We start from the raw sequence: 19,006 nt of genomic DNA, 5'->3' as shown, positions 1-19,006 counted from the left end.
AAGAAGCAATCACTGATGGTACCATACTTTCTGATTGGATGATTTTAGAGGATGGAGACCGGAAATTATTAGCTTATTGGCGAGGAAAGAAAATGAAACAGTACAAATGCCCTCCACGTGGATGTTTTAAATACAGGTACAGTGTCTCAAAGTTGGCTGTCCAAAAAACCGGAGTTGTCCGAAAACTGGGCATTTTGTCCATCAATTTTGATTCAATAAAGTAGTTTTAAAGAATAATTTACCTGAACAATACAGCTAGGCACTGCATTGGCGTGGCGTGGCTCCAGACTAGTTATTGGTTTCACGTGCTGCTCTGTCTCATCCTCGTAGTGACCCTTGATCCCACCTGAATTAGTTTGACCTGATCCACTTGACCCAAAATCTCTCAACATTCAGAATCCGAAATGGCCTCTACTCTGAGGTTGCTGGATTTGAGGTACTGTACCTGTATGGCCTTACTATTAAAAGTGCTTTGCCCATTGATACTTCAGAGTTTTGACAATTTTATTATTTCTACTTTGCAAATCAGTTGCCTTCCTGTGTCATGTACCTTGCTCTTTAGCCAAATTATTAATAAAATATGTGCATGCTGTTATACGGATTTGAACCAGTAATGGTGATGATATTTATTAAGCCTAAATAGTAAAGCATAGTAACATCAAGTATTGGTGGGATCCCATTAATTGAGCAAGCAGTACACAGACAGTTGTCTTCTGACCCCTAAGATGCTACTTGCATGAAAACTTAGTAGCTGAAATGTTTCTAATGTGATTTGGAGTTGGTGATGTGAGAATTCTCCAGCTTAGAAATAAATTTTCATCTTTCTATAGATTCTTTCCTTTCTTGCCTTAGGGCAACTCTGACCTTGCCTTGTCTGTGAGACCCACCTTCAGCACCTCGCATTTGCCTGTATTAAAGGCTTTCTGTCTTTGTGTGTATCAGTTCTTTTTAAATCTACCGCCATCATCCCTGCCACAAAATTTTGAAAATCTTCATCCTTGCAAACCAGCATCTGATTTCTGCCTTCATTATCCTACTCACAGTCCTCAAATATGTTGTCATCTCTGAAATTGATATCCAAATTTCCTAGATATTTTGCTTAATTCCTCCAAAATGGCTTCTGCATTTGCCAAAGCAATACTGAAGTTTTTATTTGGGTTACAGATGACATCCTTTGTGACTTCATTAAACATTAAACTGCCCTTTCTCAACATGCCTGCACCCTTTGATGTAGGAATAGACCATTAAACCTTTCAAGCCTGCTCTGCTATATAATATGATCGTGGCTGATCAAATAATTCAATGTCCTTTATCCACACTATCCCCATAATTCCTTACACCATTGGTAATCAGAAAAGTTTCAATTTCCACTTTTAAATAAATAGAGGAACCTCGCTTATCTGAAGGACGTGGATGGTGAATATTTTGCTCGGTTAATTGATTGCCGGATAACGTAGTTTAGTCAAGCATCGGGATTTGCAGTCTAGCTGGATAATCCGAAATTCAGATAAGTGATTGCTGGATAATCGAGGTTCCTCTATACTCAAAAGACTGAGCTTTCACAGCTCTCTGGGAGAGAGAATACCAAAACTTCCCTGACCTCGAGTTTTTTTTTAATCTCTATTTTGGTGCAGCACAATGGCTCAGTGATTAGCACTGTTGCCTCACAGCGCCAGGGACCTGGCTTTGATTCCAGCCTTGGGTGTCTTTCCGTGTGGAGTTTGCACATTCTACCCATGTCTGCATAGGTTTCCTCCACGTGCATTGGTATCCTTTCACAGTCCAAAAGTGTGCAGGCTGACTGGATTGACCATGCTGAAATTATCCGTAGTGTTCAGAGATGTATAGGCTAGATTGATTAGCCATGGTAAATGTGGAGTTATGATGTTATTACCCGCCTATGGCATAGGCAGGACTTGAACCTGGGCCTCCTGCGCCAGAAGTAGGAGCACTACCACTGCACCACAAGAGCCCTACTGATCCCAACATTTTTAATCAACCTATTCAGAGAAAAGGTATGACATTTCTGGACGAGGTGGGACTTGAACATGGGCTTTCTGACTCAGAAGTCCCACAACCTAAATCATTGATATATATTGTGAGCATCTGTGGCCTAAGTGCCAACCCTAGCAATAGCCCACCATTCAGCTTGCCAATGTGAGATGAACCTGTTTATTCCTATGATATTTTGCCTGTTAGCCAGTTTGATGGTACGTTACCTCCTATCCCATGCGCTTTAAGTTATCCTCAGCACCTTATCAAATGCTTTCTGAAACTGAATGTCGATTGCCCTATATCTATTCTATTCATGACATGCTCAAACGTTTTCCAAAATGTTTGTCACATTCAGTTTCTCATTCAGGCTGACTGTCTGATCAGATCATTATTATCCAGTTCTCAATTTTCACATTTTATAATGGATTCTAATATTTTCCCCACTACTGATCTAAGGCTAAGAAGCCAGTAGTTCCCTGTTCTTTCTCTTGCTCCCTTAAATAGTGGTTGACATTCACACCATATAATCTGCAAGAGCCAATCCAAAATCTAGAGAATTCTGGAAGTCGAGACACAGTTGATTATACCATCTTCCTAACTCTCACTGCTGACAGCTGGTTGGACTGCTTTTGACTAGTTACTTTGGCTTCAGTTAGCTCAGGGTATTACATACAATAACTTCTCTTCCACTCACTGGTGTCACATAAGGATCTATCCATGGTCCACTCCTATTTCTTCTTTGCATGCTGTCCATCAGCAATGTCATCCAGAAACCTTAGCACTTATACTCAATTTCTAGCTATATCTCTCACCTTTCCTTGACTCCTTCACTGTTGCTGTCAGACCCCTTATCCAACTTTAATACTGAATGACCTGGCATTTTCTGCAATTTAAATATTGAGAGGATTGAAGCCCATTGTTTTCAGTTCCCACTCAAAAACCCATTCCCTAACTTTGACTCTGTTGGTCCCTCTAAAAACATTCTGTTACTATACCAGAGAGTCCACAATCAGTATTCTTGAAATGAACTTCCAACCACATGTTTATATTGATTGCCCATTTCCATCCATGTAACGTTGACCAATTTTTACCCCTGCTGCTGTGTTTTCTGACCCACATTGGCTCTTGATCAAGTGATATCTTGGATTTTCAAATTCTCACCTTTTGATTTCAAAACCAAGAGCTTCCCCCTCCCCTCCCCCCACATCTATGTAATTTCCTCCAGTTGTTCAACAATAATCACCCCCTTCCACGATATCTGCAAAATTAATTCTGACCTCTTGCATGTCTCCGATTTTAATTGCCCCATCATTGGTGGCAACCCTTCAACATCCTCAGCCTCAGATACTGGAATGTCTTTCATACAGATCTCTGCCTATGCGTCACTTCATTCCTTTCAAAACTTTGCTTATAACTTACCATATAGTTGCCCTTATGTGGCATTTTCTTTCATTTATGCTCCTGTGAAGCACCTCTATTTTTAATACGTTGATTGTCCTTTATCCATTCTATTAGTAACATGCTTAAACAACTCCTAACAAGTTTGTCAAACTAAGTTGTAAATTAAAAGTTGTCTCATTTATTTTCATGTTTATGCATTATTTCTGCTCTATTGCAAAGTGTGAGGTGACTGATAGCTCAAACAAAATATACCAAAGACTTGAAAGATAATTATGGGTTTCGTTTATAAAGTGAAATAGAATCATTTGCTTTTGCACATGCTCTGCTCTGTTGCTGTTGAATAGCTAAGCTTGCCTGTATTAGCAGTGTTTTCATTTGGCTTTTTATTTAATTTTCTTCGTATATAAGCCATTTTTTAATTAAATTATTTCTTTTACTACTTTGAATTGTGCTTGATTCTTCTGACAATTTAACAGCACAAAGTTCATCTTTGCATCAGCAATGATGTTTTCCTGAATGCAAGCGTTCTCATCCAATCTCACTGCTGTTTGATCCCAATATGTTTAATAATTTGCCTCATTTAAAAATATTTTTCCTTTTATAGGGAGCTTATGTACTCTGCTTTAGTTCTGATTCAAGGTGAAAGTTTTCCATTCAAATCATCCTGTGTAATAAAAGTTTGCTATCTTGCTAACCTACAGAAACCACATCATACTTCTGTGTGCCTTTTTGTAGCCTTCATTTATTTGCAGTCTTTCCTTTTAAATGACCAGCATATATGTGAACTATAATGAATGAAGTAGAATAATTTTGTTTATGCACATGCTATTACTTCTACTGTACTGCTTCATTCAAAATAAACATACCAGTATGGAGAGTATGTTCAGCTGGTTTGGCATTTAAATGTTTTCTTTGCATAAATGGTCTCCTTTTCCATATAATTCTCATTTAAATTCTAGACATTTTAAAATACATATTTAGCTTCCAACGTCTAATCTGGAAGTCCTATTGCTGAAGAACACTACTGATCAGAGGGTCTCAGTGTTTTCATAAGTGTTCACATTTTCTGTTATCCTTTACTTAATGTTGCAGTGGACATACCGAATGAAATTTATGACCTGGTTTCCACTTTCTGGGGAGAGGGTGAGATGCAATGAGGAGAGCAGCCTCATTTAAAACAAATTCAGCATATAACCTGTCATCTACCACATCTGCTTATTTAGAACTCTTCTGTGCACTGATGTTAAAGGGACAAGTCAAATTGAAGACCACTCTATTTCAACTAAAGGTGTTCCTGCCCTTTATTTCAACCTACTTACATGAAGTGGCACTTGGATGAATTTGTGGTTGTTTCAATGAGTGAAGAGTTTTTTTTTAAACCTTCACTGGTGATTGACCCTCTTCAGCTTTATGATTCTGCAACTGATTTTTAAAACCTAGTACATTGCAGAGATTAAGTCACTTGATATCTTACATTCTTGTTTTTATTTAGCTGATTAGAGTGACTTTTACTGAGAGCGTTTTTGTTTAACCTGGTTTCCAGCAAATCAACATTTGCTTTAAGTCAACAGGGCTCATAGATTCCCACTAGTGATTAACACAATGACAGAACACATATCATTGGAAACTTATTTTTGTGGGGTTTTGAACAGGAACTTAGGCAAATGTAGATAGATGAGTGAATGATGCTGAAATCTGGGTACTCTGAGAGCGCTGTAAAGTAAAAGTTTTTAATCAAAGTCCACTTACCTCTAGGGAGGTTATTTTCCCTTTCTATAACATTTGTCAAAATCTGCAGTGTGATGCATTTTAATTTTATTCTTCAAAACAATGGTGGAACACATGTACTGAGGATATATTAAAAGATGATCAAGAATGGAGTCTTTCTGTGTCCTCTAAAAACGGAATGGATTGTTTAATTTTAGTGGTTTTTGTTAAGTTGTGTGGAAAAGCTATACAAATGAATGTTCAAGTGGATAGTATGACTTATTTTAAATATCATGACCTTTGGTATTGGAAAATAACATAATTATTCATTTAATGTCCAACTGATCCTCTGTTTCCAGTGCATTTTTTTTTGTTCTAAGTTCAGAACATATCTTGATTGACTAAAATAGGATAAAGGATATTAAGGACTGACAATATAATTAATTATAATAATCCTGAAAGTGTTTTCTATTTGTTTTAGCCACAAAGTCATAAAATTATTTATTTGCAGTTGGCCCATGATTGTTAACATATGCATAAGTGTCAGTACAGTGTGATGGATGCACCCTCTTGAGACCCTATCAGAATCATGAATTTGTTTGCACTTTATAATTTCACTGCTGATATTTTTATTGTGTTAATGATGCTTAAAGTTTTTGGGTTCAAATAGTTACCTACCACCAAATGAATTGCAGTGATGAGGCTGTTAAGGATACTAAAAAAGAAACAGAAGCTCGCAATGGTCCTGATAACCCAGAGCATAAACGCCAGCATGAACAATTTTTAGGTTGAATTATCTGTTACTATGCTGTATACTATATGTAAATCGCCACATGGTGCAATAAAAATCCCAACCACTCCAACCGCAACAAGGACAGAACGCCCCTGGTGCTCACCTTCCACCCTACCAACCTTCGCATAAACCAAATCATCCGCCGACATTTCCGCCACCTCCAAACAGACCCCACCACCAGGGATATATTTCCCTCCCCACTCCTCTCCGCCTTCCGCAAAGACCGTTCCCTCCGTGACTACCTGGTCAGGTCCACGCCCCCCTACGACCCACCCTCCCATCCTGGCACTTTCCCCTGCCACCGCAGGAACTGTAAAACCTGCGCCCACACCTCCTCCCTCACCTCTATCCAAGGCCCCAAAGGAGCTTTCCACATCCATCAAAGTTTTACCTGCACATCCACTAATATCATCTATTGCATCCGTTGCTCCCGATGCGGTCTCCTCTACATTGGGGAGACTGGACGCCTCCTAGCAGAGAGCTTTAGGGAACATCTCCGGGACACCCGCACCAATCAACCAAACCGCCCAGTGGCTCAACATTTCAACTCCCCCTCCCACTCTGCCGAGCATATGGAACTGACCTATTGTACTCTATGCCACTCTCTCCCCACCCCCCCCCTCCTCTAGCTTATCTCTCCACGCTTCAGGCTCTCTGCCTTTATTCCTGATGAAGGGCTTTTGCCCGAAACGTCGATTTTGCCTGTCCTCGGATGCTGCCTGAATTGCTGTGCTCTTCCAGCACCACTGATCCAGAAAGCAATAAAAACAGTGCCTCTCGAAGGAAGGTTGTCAAACTTGTGTACACCAGGTGCAGTAGAACATAGCTGCCTGCAGAGAAAAGGTCCTTTTACTCTGTTTGACCTGTGAGACTCTCATTTGAATTGATATTTTATTTGCCATGCCCTACATCAAGCATTACTACAGGGTTTGAATAACATTACAGTCGCAACTCCCACTTCAGAAAGATGTTAGCACTGTAAACATCACAAGTGTCTAATTTCTGCCGGTATAAACACTATGGGTTTAAATAATTTTAAAATTAAATCCACTGTCTATTTGCGTCATTTAGCAGGAGATGATGAGAGCGAAGATGAAAAAGGCCACAAAGATGGCCGTCAGAAAAGACAAGCTGCGTCCAAAGCTGCAAGCAAACAGAGAGAAATCCTGCTGGACGATGGAGGGAGTGAAGAAGAGCCTGACGATGATGAAGAGGCTGTTCAGGAAAGTGAGTGAATTGATCTGTGATCAAGTCTTCAGTGATAGTTTTGTGCACTGTAATTGTAACCTCTAGTTTAATGAGAAGGTTTTATTACTGACCACTATAATATGAGGATTGGTGCTATGTGACCCAGACTAGGACATTCATGATCTCTATTGTGATAGTTGACTGTGGTAATTGGGTGCTTGGAGGAAAGATTAGCGTGTGTAGATGTAATTTGGAGTAAGATTGAGCTTAGCCATATCGTGTCCATGGGTTTAAAAAAAAAATGTTTGTCTTAGACACTTGGTTAGGTAAGTATTCCTTTGGGATCACTATGTGCAGGAGAAGGGAAGACAAGGACATAAGAGACATAACATAGGAGCAGGTCATTCAGCTCCTTAAACCTGCCTGCCATTCAACAAGGTCATCGCTGATCTGCCTCAGGCTTCACCTACTGCTTCATGCTAGCTCAGCATAGAGTTTTGGAATATTAGCTCAATATCTTTTTTTTTAAATACTTTAATCTAGTATCCATAACTCTTGGGGTAAAGGACATTCATTACTCTCTGGGTGAAGAAATTCGTTCATATTTCAGTTTTAGACGAGTGTCCTTTTATTCTGTGACCATATCCCTTAGTTTGAGATTTCCCCCACTCATGAAAACATCTTCTCGATATCTAGAGCAAAAAGCACAAAGAACAGAAAAGCGTAGGTACAGACCCTTCGGCCCACCAAGACAGTGCCGACATAGGTCTTTCTAAACTAAAAACCTTTTGCCTGCACATGCTCTGTATCCCTGTATTACCTGCCTATTCATATATCTTTCAGGACCCTTTTTAAACGTTGCCAGAGTATCTGCTTCTACCACCTCCTCTGGTAATGCATTCCAGGTACTTACCACTCGCTGTGTAAATAAAACTTGCCTTGCATCTCCTTTTGAACTTGCCCCCTTTTACTTTTTTAAATTTTTTTTAATAGATATTTTTATTGAAAATTTAACATGTTTTTACAAGTTTACAAAAGAAAACTAAAAAAAACCCAAGTATAAACATTGATATACGGTTAAATCTTAAATAAATGATAACCAAAATCTATCAAACAAGAAAACAGAAATACCAGGAGAAAAAAAAGACAAAACTCAACTAACTACTCATCTAACTTACAACTAGCCAGTGTATCATTAAAATTTTTACATTATTCAAAAGGAAAAAAAAAACCAACGGATAACATACAAATTGAGCAGTGCTATACATGCTCGGAATGTGTTAACATCAGATCACAACAAAACCCGTATTTATCCAAAACATCTCAAGTATAGAGAATATAAAATAGACAAAAATAAAAGCTCTTTAGTACATTCAGATCAATATTAAAAAAAATTATTTCTAAATAGTTAAAAAGTATAAAATGTATTTAAGCAGAGATCTTCCCCCTTATTCCCAGGGGGCATCACTCCCTTTCCAAAAAACCCATCATAACCTCTCCCAACCAGTGCCCCACCCTTGACCCAGGCACCCCACGATAGGATAAAGAAAATTCAAGTATACTACTGAACTAGAACTAAGAGTGAGTACCCTATCCCCCACCCACCCCCCAGCTAGAGTTAACAGTGAGCACCCTACCCCCACCCATACCAACACCTGGATATATTTGGTAATGTTAATACCATATATTAACATAAGTGACTATAAAATTACACTCTCAGTAAATAATAGTTAAATATATTAATACAAAATAACAGGGGAAAACAACCCCGCTCCCAAGGACAAAGATAAAATAAGATAAGGTAACCACCTTCCCCCCCATCTACATTAACTAGACCCCCTGGCCTATATATATATATTAAAAAAGGCGGGGTGGGTGAGAAAATCACTAATTAAAGGATGAATAAATAAACCCTTCTTCCCACCCCCCAGAGATAATATTAAACAGTAAGGTAATGAAAGGAAAAAAAAAAGTGGGTAAACCGGGGTGAGGGTAGGGCAAAACAACATCAATTAACTCTTATAATTTGTCTAAGAGAGTCCAAAAGTTCTTTGGCCTTCTCCGGTGATCCGAAGTTATACACAGACCCTTCATGGCTGAAGCGTAGTATAGCTGGCTAGCGCAAGGAGTATTGAATGTTTAAATCCCTTAAACGCTTCTTCGCTTCATCAAATGCCTTCCTCTTTCGGACCAAAGCTGGGGGGAAAGTCCTGAAATAACAATCTTGGATCCTTTATAAGTCATGGCTTGGGGATCTTTCCCAAGATTTCTGGAAGCTTCCAAGAGCATCTGCCACACCTAATAGCTCTGCAGCCAGAACAGGACCGGGCAGGGGCGCTGGTTCGAGCCGGGCCCGCGTATTGCAACCTGGTAGGCCCATTCCACCCTTACCTGGCCTGGTCCAGCCTCCAGATTCAATAACTGTGGAAGCCACTGTTCAAGGAACCTTGTAAGCTGGCCTCCTTCTTCCCGTTTGGGAAGGCCCATCAAACGAATATTTTTTCAACGACCTTGATTCTTGAGGTCGTCAATGTGATTCTCTAAGGTCCAGACTTGCTGCTCGAGAGTCCGGACCCGATCCACGGCCAATTCTGCAATGGCCTTGGAGGTCGCCCCTCCGACTCGGCATTCAATTTCTTCGATGTCTCGGCCGTGCTTTTGTAGTGCGGCTGAGAGTGTATTCCATCGACTTCAGGACTCTTCAATGAAAGCATCGATCTTCGCGTCGAGTTTGGAGATTATTTCCGCGAGGCTCGCCACCGTAGGTAAGTCCCCCGGGGCAGCTGCGGACGCCTCTGCTGCTGCTGGGGAGGGTGGGGGAGAGGCTCCTGCCTGCTGAGAACTGCGAGCTCCTTTCCCCCTAATCATTTTTATTGGAGACTGAACTGTTTAAATTTAGTAGATTAGATTAGATTACAGTGTGGAAACAGGCCCTTCGGCCCAACAAGTCCACACCGACCCGCCGAAGCGAAACCCACCCCTACCCCTACATTTACCCCTTACCTAACACTACAGGCAACTTAGTATAGTTAATTCACCTGACGCTGCACATCTTTTGGATGGTGGGAGGAAACCGGAGCACCCGGAGGAAACCCACGCAGACACGGGGAGAACGTGCAAACTCCACACTGTCAGTCGCCTGAGGCGGGAATTGAACCCGGGTCTCTGGTGCTGTGAGGCAGCAGTGCTAACCACTGTGCCACCGTGCCGCCCACTAAACCACTAATTACATTAAGTAAAAACTATTTTTAATTGATTTGGTGAGTGTGGTGGAGGAGGGTGGCCCATTTTGCCTCGGTCTTGGGAGGAGGACTATAGACTCAGACTTGCTGAGTCACCGCCATCTTTTACTTTAAGCACAATACCTTAAACCATGTCAAGCTCCCTCAGAATTTTGTTTGTTTCAAATATTCTTAATGTTATGAATAAAGACATAACCTGTTTATCTGTTCTTGATAAATCAATTCCTTGATCCTAGGGATCAGACTGGTGAATCTCTTGAACAGCTTCCAATTGCAGTAGATCCTTTTTTTTAAATATGGGAACCAAAACTGTACACAGTCCTCTAGGTATAGCCTTACCAATCTCTGTGAAGTTGTGACAATTCCCTGCTTTTAAACTCCAGCCCCTAGCAATAAAGGCCAAATTCTATTTGCTGTCGTAATTACTTGATGTATTTGCATGTAAACATTGTGTTTCATGGGAAGAATGCCTAGATGCCTCTGCACTGAACTTTATTGGAGTCTCACTCTATTTAAATAATAGTGTGCCTTTTAATTCTCACTCAAAGTGGATCACCTTTCCTACAGTAAAATCCATCTACAAGCTTTTGTCCACTGTCTCAATCTATCCCTATCCCCTTGCAGGTTCTTTAATACCTCACTATACAAAAATAGTTAGACGGTGTATGTTGTAGTTAACAAATTTATTTACATCTCACTCTTTTTCTCCCACCTCCAAGTCATTAATTTGGATCGTAAATACAGGTAATTTCTGGGACTGATTGTGACATTTCACTCGTCACATTTTTCCAGCCTGAGAGAGTCATAGAGATGTACAGCATGGAAACAGACCCTCCGGTCCAACCTGTCCATGCCGACCAGGTATCCCAACCCAATCTAGTCCCGCCAGCCAGCACCCGGCCCATATCCCTCCAAACCCTTCCTATTCATATACCCATCCAAATGCCTTTTGAATGTTGCAATTGTACCAGCCTCCTCCACTTCCTCTGGCAGCTCATTCCATACACGTACCACCCTCTACGTGAAAAGGTTGCCCCTTATGTCTCTTTTATATCTTTCCCCCCTCATTCTAAACCTATGCCCAGTAGTTCTGGACTCCCCCACCCCAGGAAAAAGACTTTGCCTATTTATCCTATACATGCCCCTCATGATTTTGTAAACCTCTATAAGGTCACCCCTCAGCCTCTGACACTCCAGGGCAAACTGCCACAGCCTGTTCAGCCTCTCCCTATGGCTCAAATCCTCCAACCCTGGCCCTGACTCTATCACGTGCATTAACCACTTCTCAATCCATTACTTTGATGTCATGAGCTCCCATCTTGTGCTGTAACATTGTTATGTGGCACCTTTGCGAATGTCTTCTGAAAATCAAAATGCACTTCATCTAGCACTTACCCTTTATCATTCTGTTTCTTATATTCCCAAAGAACATTCAAAAATTTCCTTTTTGTAAAACGATGCTGACTCTGTGCTAAGTATTTCTGATTGACCTGCTGTTTCTTCCTTAATGGAACTAGCATTTTCCCAATAACAGATGTTAGGCCAAAAGTCCTATAGTTTCCTGCTTTTTGTCTCCTTCCATTCGTGAACAGGGGTATCACATTCATGATTTTCCAGTCCATTGAAACCTCCCTAGAATCAAGTGAGTTAATATGTTGACCAATGGCACCTCTATCTCTGTAGCCACTTCTTTTAAGAAGCTTGGATGCAGGACTTGTCTGCCTTTAGTCCCTTTAGCTTGTCAAATCTTTTTGTTATCCCCTCTTGTTAGAGACTGTTACCAGGTCTTTGCTCCTATTGGCACCTTGTTTATCTCTTTTTTTCAGTGTTCATTGTGTCCTCTACCATAAACACCAGTGCAAAATATTGACTTAAACTATCTGCCATTTACCTTTACCCCATTATCAATTCCCTATTTGCATCCTCAATTAGTTTAATAACTTTTTAAAAATATATACATAAGAAGCTGTTGCGGTTTGGTTTTTTTGCCAATTTACTTTCTTTTCTAAAGAATGTTTTAGTTTTCCACAGTTGGTTCCGAAGCAACAATTCCTAATTCTCTGGCCTCTAGTTTTTGCAGCTTTGAATGCCTTGGTTTATGATTGGATGTTCACCTTAACTGCCTTTGTTAACCATTCTTAACCAAGGGTGGCTCACCCTTCTCATTGACTCCTTTTTGACTGGAGTACATTTTTTACTGAGCATTATGAAATATCTGCATGAATATCTGCTGCTGCTCATTCACTGACTTTCCCCTTAGTTTGTTTTCCCAGCATATGTTCTCTTTCTTCTTACCTCTGCCATTGCCCTTATTTTAGTTGGGGACATAGGTCTGAAACCCAAGTTGCTCTCCCTCGAACTGAACTTGAAATTCTACTATGCTGTGTTTGCTAACCCCAAGGATCCTTAACTTCAAGCTCTTATTAATCCACCTTATTTCTCATTCATTGATCTAAAATAGTCTGTGCCAGGGTAGGTTCTGCAGTGTACTGCTATAAGAAGCAACTACTTGATGCACTCAAGTGCACTGAAGTCTTCCACATCACCCATGGCCACCTGATTTGTTCAGTCAATATGCAGAATAAAATCACCCATGACACCCATGTTTTATCCTTCCTCCTGCAGCGAGGCAGCTCCTTGGGAGTCTGCAGATGACTTCCACCATGATTTCTTTCCCTTGCTATTCCCGGATAACTTGGATCAATGGGGAAAAGGATAAATTTTGTTACACCATCTGATACTCTGGCTTACTCTGTTTTACTATTGGCATCCTCATTGAAATGAATAGGTTTATCTATCGTTGTTTGTTTTTAATTTGAAGCCATTTTATTTTCATACGAAAAGGTTTATGTTTCTTTCAAAGTGGGATGATATGATTGTACAGCCCTAATGTAAACCAAATGAAGTGAAATACAACAGTGGATAATTGGACATTTTTGAGCTGGAACCAAAACTCTGAACGAATGATGTAGTTGTAGGCTTAAGTTTGAGTCGGTAAAGTTGTTTAGTTTGCTTGATATGTAGGTGAGGTTCCATTTTACTAGAAATGAAGTCTTGTGGGCTTTGATTGTATGCAACCCTATGTACTGTTTTGCTAATTTCTAAATCATTGTGGAAGCAAGTAATGAGGTGTAGTTGTGTAGCAATAAACATCTGTAAAAGGTTCCCTGACGCATCCACAGTACCCATACTATGGTGGCAGTTCTGCCCATGGAATGGTTTGTGCTATCCGGAGAATGGAAATACCCATACACTTTTTTTTTCTGCTTGCAAAATATTTCTCAATGAATATAGTATCACAAGCCAGAAAAGGAAAGCTGCATGACTAAACAGTTGGTGTCTGAGCCTTTGAGCAGCACTGCTTGCTCCTGGTGAGGTAAGTGCTGTTGTTGGGTTAATTGAAAGGTATTAAGGCTTGATTTAATAGCTGTCTAAGTTTCACTAATTTTAGTTGCATACTTGTGTGCATGCCATATTGTTAATATAATTTTCAGCCATCAGATGTTCATCAAGCTTATTATATCCTTGATTATTATGGTGAGCGACTTGAGAATTTTTTGTTTTAAACACAATGGAAATTTAATGTAGGGTAATTTCAATCATTTCTGTCCTTGCGTTGGTTTATGGTTCAGAGACAGGAGACCTTATTGTGATTTAATTGTAAGAAGAGTGCAAATTTATTGCTGTAATATGAAAGGCACATTTGAGATCTCGTAACTGCATTGCAGTCGAAATACCTTCATCTGTTCGTAGTTTAAGTAATCCTGATGACACAGCTAGAGGTAGCGAAAATAAATGTAATTTATTCTTCCTTTCAGAATCATACTAGTTAATATTTGAGAGTCATGTACATTTGCTAAATATGTCTGACTGGATTCTGTTATTGCTTTTCTCTTCAAAGACAACAACTTTGGAAATTTCCTGAACATGAAAATGTCCATCATGTTTGCAAGCAATTCTGAGAAATTAACATTTTAGCTTTTTTTTACTTGAATCGCTATAAACCTTAGTTTGCTCACTGGCAACAGAAAATTCCCACGTGAAATTAGTACATGTGGTTGGAAACAAGAGTTCAATCTCCCCTTGACTTGATGGAAGGTGTAAAAATGTGGAGCAAAACATTAACTTTATTAAGGATGTTCAAAACACATTTAACTAGGAAAGCTGTAAAAGTACAGAAGACTTCAGCTCTGATTTACTGAAATGTGAGCAGAAATTATGAAGTGCCATGTAAGAAAGAAGACCATTTTTAATTGGAGGTTCTGATTAAGGAGGGATTCAGATGAGTGAATACCTTTCATTCATAGAGATGCGTAGCACGGAAGCAGACGCTTCAGTCCAACTCATCCATGTTGACCAGATATTCCAACCTAATCTAGTCGCTCTGAAAACCAAGTGAGAAATTAATGTTCAAGCAGAGAACTGCTAAATAGGTGGTCAAGTATATTTGGCACTGCTCCTCTTTGCAGTTTAGCACACAGAGGAACAAGCATAGGGCATTCCATGGTTTGGCATTAGAAATGAAGTTCGTATTATCTGCACTAGCCTTCCATGTGGAGGAGGCATTACAGACCTAACTGTTTTTCAATCTGACAATGAATGTTTTGTCACTTCTGCAGTTATCTCCATCTTCTGAATTATTACTTTGTGGGTTAAATGTAGAAAATAGAAGCAGAAGTAGGCCATTTGGTCCTTCAAGCCTGCTCCACTGTTCAATATTAACATGGTTTATCATCCAACTCAATGCCAAATTCCTGCTTTGTACCCATGCCCTTTGATATCCTTCTTAAAAACTTCCTCTTAAAAGAAGAGATTTGATTTATACAGAGATATGAAAAATGTTTGTGTACTGTAATGTTGGAAGCTAATGGTATTATTTTCAAATGTTAAGGCTCTTTTGTTCATGGATTTATTGGCAAATGTAGGAAACCTACAGTGACATTTTATATCTGGATGTTGTTAAAGTTTTTATTTAATATCAGTAGTGGTTTCTCAACCCTAGAAAAAAGAGCTTGGCTTTTCACCCTATATATTCCTCTCTATAAACTTTGTAAGGTCGCCTCTCTGACGCTTCAAGGAAAAATGTCCCAGCCTCTGCCTCTTCCTATAATTCAAACCCTCCAGTCCCAGCAAAATCCATATAAACATTTTCTGCACACTCTGAAGTTTAACAACACTCTCCATATACTAGGGTGACCACAGTTATGCGCAGTACTCTAAAAGTGGCTTTACCAATGTTCATACAGCCACAACGTGATGTCCTGACTCAGATGCTCAATGATCTGACCAATGAAGGCAAGCTTCCCAAGCGCCACGTTCACTATCCTGTCGATCTGTGACTCCACTTTCAAGGAACAATTCACCTGCACTCCTAAGTCTCTTTGTTCGGCAATGCTCCCCAGGGCCCTGCCTTTAATTGTATAAGTCTTGCCCTGGTTTCCCTTACCGAGTGCAGCACATTTAACTAAATTAAATGCCATGTGCCACTCACCTGCCCAAGGTCTCTGAGATAATTTTCTTCACTGTCCACTGCACCGTCTATTTTGATGTCATCTGCAAACTTACTAATCATACCTCATATATTCACATCCAAATCATTTACGTAAATGATGAAAAATGGTGGACCCAGCACTGATCCTTGGCACACCAATTCTTGTGGCATACTGCTGTCCACAGGCCTCCAGCCCAAAAAGCAACCTTCACCAACACCCTCTGTCTCCTACCTCCAAACTACGATGTGTCCAATTGGCTGGCTCCCCCTAAAACCAATTGATCTAACCTTACTAACCAGTGTACTGTGCAGAACCTTGTTGAACACTTTGCTGAATTCCCTATGGACAGTGTCTACCATTCTGCATTTAACAGTCACCTTTTCCAAAAAAACTTAGCCAAGTTAGTGAGACGCGATTTCCCAAGCACAAAGCCATGTTGACTGTCCTTAATCAGTTCTTGCTTTTACCCCTCCAACAACTTACCCACACTACTTTATTTGCCAAAGCTGTCTCATGTCCCCTTTTTGTCCTCCTGACTTTCCTCTTAAGTATATTCTTACTGTCCTTATACTCCTCTCTAGGAATTTGCTCGATCCTAGCTGTCTATATCTGATACTTGTTGCCTTTTTCTTGACTAGTGCCTCAATTTCTCAAGTTATCCAGCGTTCCCTATAGCTACCAACCTTGCCGTTCACACTAACAGGAACATACTGTCTCTGAATTCTTGTTATCTCATTTTAAAAGGCCTCCCTTTTCCCAACCATCCCATTACCTACAAACAGCCTCCCCTTGAATATAGTTAAAGGCATCTTTGTCAAGTAGGTGGTAAGACCAGGTAGCAGTGGCAGGTTCCTTTCCTTCCAAGTGTTTTGCAAAGAGTTTCTCTCATAATGGTCAGAAGAAAGCCACATTCTCAATTTGTCATGCCAACCCTTGAATTCACAGTCTGGATTCCCAGTAAATCACTGTAACTACTCCATCATCCAATAACATACTAGCAGCTGTGTGTGCTTAATCAGTTAGAGGGCAGATCTCATGAAGGCCAAAATATTTTTTTAAACCCTAAACTTAAATGTTTTTTACTACCATTTCTGAGTAGTATTTATTGTTTAAGTGAAAAATGGATTAATACTTTTATGGCTGAATTTCACAATTTAATATCATTCTAGAAGGAGATTCTGGAAGTGATGCAGACTTTTACGTGGAAGATGATGATGACAGCGACTATGAGAGCTCTTTGAAGAAAAGCAAAAAGGGACGGAAGACTAAAACAGTACCCGAGAAAAAAGAAAAGAAGACACCCAAACCCAGGCTGAGTGCCACAGGTAAGCTGCATGCTTCTGCTAGTGGGAAAATTGCTGTATGCAGAATTTCAAGATTTCTAAAAGGAAACAATTTCACGCTTTCTCCTCTTGCATTCATCAGGACTAGGATGGAAGAAATAGACTTGAGAAACCAATTTACAGAACAACCTCAGTTATCCAACCGAGACAGGTGGGGAGTATTTTGTTCGGATAACTGATTGTTCAGATAACATTTTTATGGGACCTTGAGATCTTGCTTGGATAATCCAAAATTAGGATAATTGATGTTTGGATAACTGAGGTTGTTCTGTATACAACTACTGTTGGCAAGGCATTGCAGCAGAAACCATTAAGTCTGAATCGTTGTTAAATAAAAGCAAGATATAGACCAGTGAGCCTTACTTCAGTTGTTGGTAAAGTGTTGGAAAAGGTTATAAGAGATAGGATTTATAATCATCTAGAAAAGAATAATTTGATTTGGGATAGTCAGCATGGTTTTGTGAAGGGTGGGTCGTGCCTCACAAACCTTATTGAGTTCTTTGAGAAGGTGACCAAACAGGTAGATAAGAGTAAACCAATTGATGTGGTGTATATGGATTTCAGCAAGGCGTTCAATAAGGTTCCCCACAGTAGGCTATTGTACAAAATGCGGAAGAATGGGATTGTGGGAGATATAGCAGTTTGGATCAGTAATTGGCTTGCTGAAAGAAGACAAAGGGTGATGGTTGATGGGAAATGTTCATCCTGGAATCCAGTTACTAGTGGTGTACCACAAGGGTCAGTTCTGGGTCCACTGCTGTTCATCATTTTCACAAACGACCTGGATGAGGGCGTAGAAGGGTGGGTTAGTAAATTTGCCGACAGCACTAAGATAGATGGAGTTGTGGATGGTGACGAAGGATGCTGTAGGTTACAGAGAGACATAGATAAGCTGCAGAGCTGGGCTGAGAGGTGGCAAATGAAGTTTAATACAGACAAATGGATCAACGGTAGAAGACAAAGGGAGGTGGTGGAAGGTTGTTTTTCAGACTGGAGGCCTGTGACCAGTGGAGTGCCACTAGGATCAGTGCTGTGCTCTCTTCTTTTTGTCATTTACATAAATGATTTGGATGCGAGCATAAGAGGCACAGTTAGTAAGTTTGCAGATGACATCAAAATTGGAGGTGTAGTGGACAGCGAAGAGGGTTACCTCGGATTACAACACGATCTGGACCAGATGGGCCAATGAGCTGAGAACTGGCAGATGGAGTGTAATTTAGATAAATGTGAGGTGCTGCATTTTAGGAAAGCAAATCTTAGCAGGACTTATGCACTTAATGGTAAGGTCCTGCGGAGTGTTGCTGAACAAAGAGACCTTAGAGTGCAGGTTCATAGCTCCTTGAAAGTGGAGTCACAGGTAGATAGGATAGTGAAGAAGGCGTTTGGTATGCTTTGTCTGCAATGGTAGTAGATTTGCCAACTTTAAGTACATTTACCGAGCATTGGACAAGTATATGGACGAACATGGGATAGTGTAGGTTAGATGGGCTTCAGACTGGTATGACAGGTTGGTAAAAACAATGACTGCAGATGCTGGAAACCAGATTCTGGATTAGTGGTGCTGGAAGAGCACAGCAGTTCAGGCAGCATCCAAGGAGCAGCGAAATCGACGTTTCGGGCAAAAGTCCTTCATCAGGAATAAAGGCAGTGAGCCTGAAGCGTGGAGAGATAAGCGAGAGGAGGGTCTGGGTGGGAAGAAAGTAGCATAGAGTACAGTGGGTGAGTGGGGGAGGGGATGAAGGTGATAGGTCAGGGAGGAGAGGGTGGAGTGGATAGGTGGAAAAGGAGATAGGCAGGTAGGACAAGTCCGGACAAGTCATGGGGACAGTGCTGAGCTGGAAGTTT

At 40.4% G+C, this 19,006-nt stretch overlaps 1 protein-coding gene across 2 annotated transcripts in view; it reads left to right on the top strand.

The window, feature by feature from the left end:
• The window catches only part of nucks1a (nuclear casein kinase and cyclin-dependent kinase substrate 1a), a 43,594-nt gene that overhangs the window by 19,690 nt on the left and 4,898 nt on the right, over window positions 1–19,006 (top strand). For both annotated transcript variants that reach the window (XM_043716515.1, XM_043716516.1), the window contains 2 exons: window positions 6,968–7,123; window positions 16,988–17,143. In XM_043716515.1, coding sequence (XP_043572450.1) covers window positions 6,968–7,123; window positions 16,988–17,143 — 312 coding nt within the window. The remainder of the gene's footprint in view (window positions 1–6,967; window positions 7,124–16,987; window positions 17,144–19,006) is intronic.

This window comes from Chiloscyllium plagiosum, chromosome 26 (assembly GCF_004010195.1).
Source record: "Chiloscyllium plagiosum isolate BGI_BamShark_2017 chromosome 26, ASM401019v2, whole genome shotgun sequence".
In the NCBI taxonomy this organism is placed as follows: Eukaryota; Metazoa; Chordata; class Chondrichthyes; order Orectolobiformes; family Hemiscylliidae; genus Chiloscyllium; species Chiloscyllium plagiosum.
This window is presented reverse-complemented; position numbering and strand designations above follow the sequence as displayed.